The sequence below is a fragment of the Gambusia affinis genome, linkage group LG24 (assembly GCF_019740435.1).
Source record: "Gambusia affinis linkage group LG24, SWU_Gaff_1.0, whole genome shotgun sequence".
In the NCBI taxonomy this organism is placed as follows: domain Eukaryota; kingdom Metazoa; phylum Chordata; class Actinopteri; order Cyprinodontiformes; family Poeciliidae; genus Gambusia; species Gambusia affinis.
The window spans coordinates 1,250,334-1,260,459 of record NC_057891.1 but is presented as its reverse complement, the minus strand read 5'-3'; the positions used below and the strand labels follow the sequence as shown (position 1 = coordinate 1,260,459).

The window sequence follows — 10,126 nt, the reverse complement described above, 5'->3', positions numbered from 1 at the left end:
GGTTTCTGGCCTGATCGCTGATTTTTAGTTGTAATAACTGAAGCTGTGCACTGACTCTAGATCTATAACTCTAGATCTATAACTCTAGATCGTTCCTCTTTAGGTCCAAAGATAACTTCAGTTTTGTTTCTAAGCATCTGTTCAGTGATTGGATGGGTTCTGAGTCTCCTGGTGACATCATAATGTAGAGCTGTGTGTCATCTGCATAGTTATGGTAGCTGATATTATTTCCTGTTATAACCTGAGCTAGTGGGAGCATATAGATATTTAATAAGAGGGGTCCTAGGATTGAACCTTGAGGTACCCCACATGTGACCTTTGACCTCTTTGATGAGAAGTTTCCAATTGAAACAAAGAAATCCCTGTTCTTTATGTACGATTCAAACCAGTTAAGCACTGGACCGGAGAGTCCGACCCAACTCTCCAGTCGATTCAGTAATATGTCCTGGTCAACACTGAGGTCCAACAGAACCAGCACTGTGGTTCTCCCACAGTCCGTATTTATATGGATGTCATTGAACACTTTTACCAGGGCAGTTTCTGTGCTGTGGTGAGACCGGAAACCAGATTGGAAGGAGTCAAAGCGGTTGGTTATCGTTAGGAAGCTATTTAACTGTTTACACACAACTTTTTCAATACCTTTGCTGATGAATGGGAGGTTGGAGGTCAGAGGTCGGCCTGTAATTCTGCAGTAGTGATTTGTCTACATTGTTCTTTTTTATCAGTGGTTTGATTACTGCTGTTTTCAAAGCCTGGGGGAAAACGCCTGATGAGAGCGATGAGTTTACTATTTGGATCAGATCAGTAGCAACAACAGGCAGAACTTTCTTAAAGAAATGTTCTAGAGTTATAGATCTAGAACATCCAGACAGCAGGAACTGGAGCTGAGTTGATTTATAATTTCCTCAAGGGTTTTATAATTAAGTAGTTGAAATTGGGTCATTTTTCCTGTATTTGTTTTGTTTGGGTTCAGTGTTGGTTCTGACTTTATAGTGGATGTGCAGATTAATCCTCTGATTTTTTAATTTTTTTCTGAAAAGAAACTGGAAAACTGGTTGCAGGCAGCAATAGACTGAAATTCAGGTGGTAACGTGATAGGAGGATTTGTGAGTCTGTCAACTGTTGCTAATAAAGCTCGAGCATTGTTAATGTTTTTGTTTATGACATCTGCAAAGAAGGCCTGTCTTGCATGTTTGAGTGTTAAATGATAGTAACATAGTTTTTCTTTATAGATGTCATAATGAACGTGAAGTTTACAGCAGAGTTGTCTTGCAGATCGAACAGTTTGTGCATTTCTCCATGGAGATTTCTTCTTACCAGACACAACCTTCATTTTAATGGAATCAATGAAATCTGAAACTTTAGACTGAAAATCTTTTACCAACTTATCTACGTCATTACAGCTTAAGGATAAGGAAGAAGAGTAGATTTGATGAAATGTTTCTGCTGTGTTTTCAGTGAGAGAACGTTTTGTGATAGTTGCTGTTTGTCCAAGTGGGTTAAAGGATAAACAACTTTCAAAGATAACAGGAAGTGATGCGACAGGGCGCCATCAGTTACAGAGACATTGGAAATATTCACACCCTGACTGATAACCAGGTCCAGTGTGTGTCCTTGAGTGTGTGTTGCTTGTTTGACATGTTGTGTTCGACCAAAAGTCTCTAAGATATTAGAGCTTTTTAGCCCCTCTGTCTTGGGGGTTGTCAACATGAACGTTAAAATCACCAACAATTATTAAGCATTCATAATTAATACATACGAGAGATAGAAGTTCATTCAACTCAGTAAAGAAATTTTCCACATATATTGGAGTTTTGTATAAAGTTAGTGTTAAAGTTCGTTTGAGGCCTTTAATCTCAATTCCAAGATACTCAAAGAGGTGAAGAGACCCAAAGAAATTTTACTACTATTTACTGTATTCTTAAATATTGAAGCCACGCCTCCTCCTTTTTTATGTTTTCTATTCTCACTACATTTAAGCCACCTGCCTCTGATTTCCCAGAGGATCCATCACTCTGCGTTTCTGAGGTCTGAGGCCAGGGTCCAGACATTATTTTTATATCCGTCTTCCCCCAGAATGTGTCTGGTCCCCCGGCACTGCAGAACAGGACATTACCTGTCTGGATCACTACAAGAAAAGTTACAAAAAACAGAAACATAAAATACAGTGGACCTAATTCAAACCTCAGACGGTTCCCCTGCCTAAAGGAACCTCAGACTCAAGACCGTTTGGCCTCCAAGTCACTAAAATTAGCTCTTTTAAATCCCAGATCTCTCTGTGCTAAAGCTCTATTAATCAATGAGCTTTAGCACATTGATTAATAGATGTGCTATTAATCAATGTGCTAATAGCACATCTATTAATGTGCTATTAGCACATGTGCAGTGATAATATTATGCTCAATATTATCACTGAGCATAATATTGATGTTGTTTCTGACAGAAACATGGTTGAATGACAATAATGAACCGATCGTACTAATTGAATCTGCGCCTCCTAACTACAATTTATGAAGTGAGGTCTGTAGCATGAGTGCTAAGGAGAGACGTCCCAATTAGAACCTGTTGATTCATTCCGTCTGTAAAATTGAGAAACTCTGGTCCAGAAGACATTTCTCCAAAGGTGTCTTGTGAATCCTGTGAATGAGTGGATGAGCCAGGAGGGGGCGGAGGAGGAAGGGAACCAGTCGCTCCGTCTCCAGTCGATGTTGTATCAGTTTGTTTTGGCTCCTGATACGTGGAGGGTTCCATCCTAATCAGACGTCCTCGAGCCTGTTCTTCTGAAGCGACGATGACGTTACTGTCCTTGTTGATAAAATAAAAAAGGTTTGCAGTGAGTAGCTTTATTCCATGTTTATTAAGATTGCATGTTTATGAAGTTACATGGGTGCATTTCTTTAGTAACTTGTCTTTACTGTGAACCTGGATGCGTTTAAAGCTGACGCCCTCTGGTGGCCGGTGGTCTTTAACGCTCCCTCTGTTTCCCCAGCCTTCCTGATAAAAGCTGTTCAGAAAACTGATGCCACTTCATGATTCCAGAACCATTCCTTTTTCAGGTTCATGTTTAGCTCTCTGAAGGCTCCAGCAGAGCATTACCTACAGGCTGAGGTCTAGACTTTGACTAGGTCAAAGTCTAGACTCTGTTTGGGATCCTGGTTCAGATCATGACCTGTTGAGCTTCAGCTGCTGGACAAATATTTATGGGACATATCCCAACCACATCTGAGATTCCTGCAGCTCAGTGCAGCCTAGAGGTGAACAAGTTTCACTTCCGCCTTCTTAGTATTTATGGTTCACTGCTCCACGTTCTCGACAGTCACCCAGACAATAGGAAGTGGAGAGCGGTCTCTCTGCGCCGCCTCACAGCAGCTGACTTGGTACCGCTCCACTGGATGAAAGCTGCTGATGGATCTGCTGTGGGTGGTTCTGCTGCTGGTTCTGGTCGGATCAGAGGCCCGGAATATAACAGAGGTTAAAGCAAAACTGGGTCAGAATGTGACTTTGACCTGCACTATTGATGCTGATGACATCTACTGGTTCCTGGAGGTTCACCTCAACCTCAGACTCGGTATTGGACGAACTTTTTCCGAATCACAACCCAGCTATTTCTCTCCTGACTCTGAATCCAAGTATGTGATGTCTGGGAACCAGCTGCTGATTAAAAACGTCTGTCTAGAGGACATCAGGCTGTACTACTGTGGCAAGAAGAAGAACAAGATCATAGATTATGGAGACGCCTTCAGGCTGCACACAAACAAGAACCATCTGAAAACGTCACAAGGTTGGTTTTTATCTACAACACCCAGATTTGGTAGCATTTCTAGGATAAATCAGCCTGAAATATTGCTGTTGAGTTTTTACTGTATTATTTTACAGACAGTAAAGCATCTTTAATATCACATTAAAATTAAAAGATAACTTTCTCCGGTTTTCTTATTCCTCATGTTTCAGCAGAAGTGAAGTTACAGAACATTTCACTGCATCTGCTGCAGATTTTCCTTCATTTTGTTTGCAGCTTTTATACACCACATTGTTTTCTCTTTATATTTTCATTCCTCGTCCTCCGTCTTCAGGTATATTTATGTCTTTGTTCAGCTGTTGCCACTAAAGGAACGGCCTCTTGGCATTTATACTGTTGTCAAAAGCTTGGCCGACGTTCTCTCCTTATTCTTATATGGTCTCTCAGATAAAATGTTTGTTTTCAACGACTGGTAGCAGAAAACAGACTATGAAAGAGAAACGACATTATAAAAACAACTCTTTAGCACAAAATATGAGATATGCATTAATATGCAGATGTGCCAGCATGTCTGAATGTCTGGATGCTGGTCAGGATCTTCTATACATTCAATCGTCTTTTGGACTTAAAGTTTACTGTCCACCAATCATTTGCTGAGAGGCAGAGCGAACTTACAGAGTAAGTTAATAAAAATATATATATATATTTGAGCACATTTTAATCTAAAATGGAAACTTATTACTTGCTACCAGAACAGATGTTTGGTTCTCCATCAGATCACTGCTGCACTGAAACTCCAGAAACATCTGAGACCTGGTGGGATTTCAGTTTATCCCAGTCTCTAATAAACTGGCCAAAGTCTAACTGACCAGACATTTATTTTTCTGTGTTGGTGCATCAGGACTTCATGTTTCTCCTGTGGATGATATTTTATTCTCTATTTGTGCTGTGAATACTCTGTAACCTCCGTGTGTCGCTGCCAGTCTCTTACAAAAGACATTTTTAATCTCAGTGGGATTTTCCAATGAAATAAAGGTTAGTGGTAATAAAATGTAACTAATTTCTTTATTCGCAGAAGCTCCAGTTACGACGACTAGCAGCCCGATTGATTGGCAGAATAAAGTAGCTGCTCCAGTTTCGTTCTCTCTGAACGTCTTCCTTACTTTTGCTCTCGGTGAGTTTTGGTGTTTCTACTTTTGTTTGTGGTTGGTTTGTTTATTTAAACAGCAACAGTATGTTGAGATAAACTACACAGCACATTCAATTATGTAACATTCTTATACTAAAATATAGAGGCAAGATATGAATTTGCCTATAGAATTAACTATTTGCGTCGTGTAGCAGTAATAAAAATTACATTAGAGGTTATGACATGTTAGAGGTGGTAACATTTTAAAAGAGTTCAGAATAATAAAGCATCAAATTACATACATAATTCATGTTTAATAAATGTTTGGAGCTCAAACAAGTATTTGGCTCGTCGCATACCGTTTGTACTTCCTAAGCGAGGATGTCGGACATGTTGGAATGTGCTGATGAATTTACTGATCTGATCTTCTGCTGTCTGCAGTTCTTACTTGTGTGTGTGTGAAGATGAGAAACCGCTGCTGCTGCAGGGCCAAGGACTCTGCAACATACATCATAGAGAACCAGGACACGCCGAACCCACAGGTAAGAAACAAGAAACGAGTCTGAGGGATGCTTTCACAGTTCAAGGTGCTAAAACCAGAAACTGTTCCAGGCTGAACGTGAAGTTGGTCACTTCAGAAAAACACCTCGACTTAGAGAAAGGAGAAATTACTGCACACAGACAACTCCTTTTAACTACTGCCAGATTTAATATCGGTCAGTCTGTTGGCTGACGGAAGGAAACTCTCCTAAAGAAGAGCTCTATCCCTCTACAGCAGCACTGACTGCAGGTTCCCTACAGAGGAAACAGAAACCATTAACCTGCTAACATTCCTTTACTGACAGCAGGATCAACCTGAGCCATGAGAGCAGTGACCTCTGCTCCTTCAGAACCAGCAGCTCTGTTCTCACTGTCCTGGTGTCTCGTTTCAGTACGAGGAGATCCAGTTCCCTCCCACTCCGGTTCCGGTTCGGGTTTCATCAGAGTGCATCTACTACAAAGCTCAACATCCCAACCCCAAGATGTGTCAATACTGAGTCACACCTGGACAGGTGAGCCGGTTCTGGAGCTGCTGCTCCGTCTGAGGAGAGTCCAGGAAGTCCAGGCCTGATTCAGCAGAGCTTCCTGCTTCTGAACGCTATGAACTCTGGGAAATGACCGCCGGCCGAAGGAGTCTGAGCCAGTGACGTTGTATATGTGAGTGTATTTATTAGTTTCTGTTCTAGTTTTAGTTCCTCTGATTTGTTTTGGGACGTCAGTGATAATAAAAACAGGATGTCTAAATATAATCAGCGTTGGTTTTCTGTCCAACTGAAGAACCGCAGCAACAAGCCAAAAGTCCCCAACGACAGCAAGCTGCCAGCTGATTGGCTAGAAGCTCTACCTGCAGGACACAAGGTGTCATGAGGTTTGTGCAAAACAGACCAAACCGGAACAGGAACGTGAAAACCATTGTGGTAGATTTAATAAAAAGTTACAACACACTTATGAGAAAATACTTGTGGGTGAGAAACAGGGCAGAGCTTAGAGAATTAATTAATCAATAACTTTATTGTTGTTTAATAAACTGATCAGAAGCACAACGAGAAAAAAAACCTGAAAAATGAATGAATTAAACAAAAAGGCTGACAGGAAATAATCATTAATGTTTAATTAAATACTTAATAAAACGTGAGAAAAATCAAAGAACCAAAGGAAATGAGGCTCAAACTAAAACGTGACGAGTTGTGAGTTTAGTAGATGTTGTTTTGTTGTTGTTGTTGTTCTTGTTCTTGTTGTTTTTGTTGTTGTTGTTGTTCTTGTTGTTGTTTAGCTTTAGCCACTTCATGGTTTTATTATTAGCTATAGCTTCAGGAAACCTGACCCTGTACATCCTGTTATGAATGAAGTTATTAATCATGGTGAAAGTTCAGGAGATGAAGATCTGACTGCAGTCACCGGGGGATGGCACAGAACCTTCTGCCTGGCTCCAGAACCGCTCACTGGACCCAACAGAACCAGAACCTGCATGCATGAAACACAAACCAACATTAGCTCACTGCTGCAAACGGCAACTTAAGAAAGTCACTACTTGCCTCTGATAGAAGTTTTCCATCAATTATTATTATTATTTTATTTTTTTGTCTCACAGCTTATTGTAAGAGGTCAAAGGTTGTTGAGGTTCACTTTCGTTTAGACAATAAAAGATTAAAATCATAAATATTTTAGGTGAGTTTTGGGTTTTTGTGGTTTAATGTCTGCTGCACATTAACCTCCATGTTTTACATGCCGAGCTGCGTTTTGGTTTCTGTGCATTGCAACATCTGTTGGTGTCTGGAAGGTTAGCCTGAACCCAAAGAAGACCACATCAGAACCGGAGCTGCAGAACTTCCTCCTAACATGAAGGCACCGTCTGCTGTGAACCGAGCTGAGATCAGACGGCTCGTCTTCATCTCTCCTTCCAGACTGAGTCACTGATGCAGCAGAAACAAAATAAAGAAGTGATAGTTTGGATGTTTACTTGAATCATCTGCCCATGATGAGCAGAGCGGTTCTGTTCTAGTCCTGTCTGAACCATCATGGATCTTTATCAGGTCCATCTGACTCTGCAGACGTCTCGCTGATGCACGGCGATGGTTGCTACATGCACAGAACCAGCCGACCTGCAACAGAACCACAGTCAGACATCCGTGCACAACCGCAGAGCTGCATCTGGTTCTGAAGACACAAACACTGACCTCAAATGTATGTCACAAGACTTTCAGAAGAGATTTGAAAGCCGCGGTGTTTCCTTCACCTTCTGAATAACTAGTGACTTTCTGTTCACAGCGCACTCCTCCACTGGAAAAGTGCCAGAGGTTAGATGTGTTGAAAGGGGGTTTCTGTACATCAGCCTCGTGCTCCCCGCCCCCCAACCTCGTGCCAGTCCTGTCACACCTTCCTCCCCTCAAACGGCTCCAACCTGTAACACCTGTGATCACTGTTACAGGAACTGCTCTGTTTCTGCAGCAGTCAGGTTTTCCTGCAGGTCTGAACCAGGGACGTTTCTCTGTACGCAGACGACACCGTCGTATATCTGCAAGGTCTCACAAAAAGGTTTTCCAGAACTTTCTGATATGTTTCAGTTGATGGGTGGAATAATTCAGTGCCAGATGGTTGGTTATGATTTTATAAGCAGTAAAACAACAAGCAGATGGAGATTTATATGCTTTTATCAATAACTTTGATTAATTTTTGCCAAGAAATTTGCAAAAATGTGTCAAATTTAGGAATCTTTTTAGCTTTACCCACATCAGATTGAATTAATCTAATTGATCATAAAATACGAGCAAATCTGTAATGTAAAATGAAAGTATTTAAGCAGATGGATGTTTTAAAGCAACTTGTTTGAGGATAATATCAGAATCAGGAGCCTAAAGGCCAACATGTTGAGAAAGGAAGAAACAGACAGTATTTCTAGTTAGCTAAATTGAGAGAGTTCAAGGAGCTGCTAACCACAGGGAAGTTTGGATTAATCACACTGAGTTGAATTCTAGAGAAACCTGTAGAAACCACTTCCTCTTTTCAGTGCCGTCTGAAGGAAACGGAAGGTTAGAGACGATTTCAACGCCGTCAGCATCAGAAATAAAAGTCATATTTACTGGATTGAAGCTGCTGTTTACTCAGCCAGCTGATTCTGAGTCAACCTGCTGAGGGTCAGCTGGTGCTGCATCATCACTCCTCTGTAAAACAAAGGTCAGAGGTCAGACCCAGTTTCCTAAAACTTCCACTGAAAGTTTCTGCTGCCTGCTCAGATCTTATCCCATGACCTGCTGACACCGACACACACTAACAACCAGAACCACTGAGGTATGGAACCAGCAGTCGGTCCGGACTCTTCGGAACCAGACAGAACCGTTTAGAGATCAGCTGCAACCAGAACTAAACATGGCTGCTTGATTCTAAATGTTCTGTTGGTCCGTTTGTCACAGCACTCCAGAAGAACCAAGACCCAAATGTCCCTCTGGCTCCCCCTGGAGGACACCAGAAGTGAAGGCGACTCAACTGAACATCAGAGACCTTGAATGGTTCCTGGTACCAGACATATGGTACCGTCCTCCTGTCAGCAGAGACCGGCCCAAAAGTCAGAAAACACCCAGAGAGTCAGCTGTCCTTTGAGTTAAGGTCAGAGGTCAGAGGTCAGAGGACGACAGAAAGACAGCAGCAGCTGAAATATATCCGCTGCTGATGATGTGGAGAATATTTTCTAGACCCGTTTGGGTCCAGAAACCCAAATGGGTTTCAGGTGGGCCTTTGTAAACCCAACGGCCTGTCTGATACCACAGCTGATCATCTCCACACCTTTCTGACCCAACTGGACCCGTCCGGACCCGTTTCTTCTGACCCGCTCCTCTGTCGGTTCTACTCGGTGTTCTGCTGCAGTACTGAACTGATCCACATGGGGGAGCTGTTCATCTACACATTAAAGCTCAGAGTTCCTGAATGATGTTTATTAATTCAGCAAACTTCCAGACCTTCTGGATCAGAACCGGTCCGGTCAGGAGTTCAGGTCCAGAAGGTTCTGCTTCAACCCAGAACCTGAAAAATACACCAAATATTATCTGTTTATTCAACTTTATGCATAAAATAAAAAGTTCTGTTCATATTAAATGAAAAAGTGGATTTTTGTTTTGCAAAATCAGAATGAAATGTTGCTGTCCTTTCAAAATAAAAGCTCTCAGCTCCTTATTTACTGGTCATAATGACAGTAGTTGATGTTGATGAAGATGATGGTTCATATTTTGAAGTAACCAGAACCTTCAGCAGAACCAGAAACCCGGTTTGATCCAACAGAAACCAGGATCAGAACCGCTGCAGTTCCTCCTGTATCCATCAGGTGGCGCTGAGCCTGATGATGATTCCTCCTTTAATGGATCAGCAAACATCTGAAACATGAACTTAATGTGTTTATAGAACAGAACCTCCGTCCTGCTCTGGTGTTCCTCTTGGATGTGTTTTAGGAAAACTTCTATTCCTACTGATGGAGGTTCTGCAGGTTTCTGACCCGGTCCAAGAGAACCAAAGGATGGTTCTTTAGGATCCTGGAGAACTTGGTGACTATAAAATGATATAAAATGTAATTTGACTTTCCGTGCTGCTTTCAGAGTAATGGCTTCCTCCTCTCTGATTGGCCCTTCAGTTCACATCGGTTCTGTTTTCGACCCGCTTCAGCGGCGTTTCTGGACCGAACCGGTTCTACGAGCTTATAACTGGGTTCTCCTAGACGGGTTCTCCTAGAC

General features: G+C 41.8%; 1 protein-coding gene across 1 annotated transcript; it reads left to right on the top strand.

Moving 5' to 3' along the window:
• Positions 1-1,815: 1,815 nt before the first annotated feature.
• On the top strand, positions 1,816-6,152 carry LOC122826988. Its single transcript, XM_044109434.1, has 4 exons — positions 1,816-3,781; positions 4,815-4,913; positions 5,310-5,410; positions 5,801-6,152. Exons 1-4 carry the CDS (start codon positions 3,406-3,408, stop codon positions 5,903-5,905), a joined length of 681 nt encoding a protein of 226 aa, XP_043965369.1. The 5' UTR covers positions 1,816-3,405; the 3' UTR covers positions 5,906-6,152.
• Positions 6,153-10,126: the final 3,974 nt, after the last annotated feature.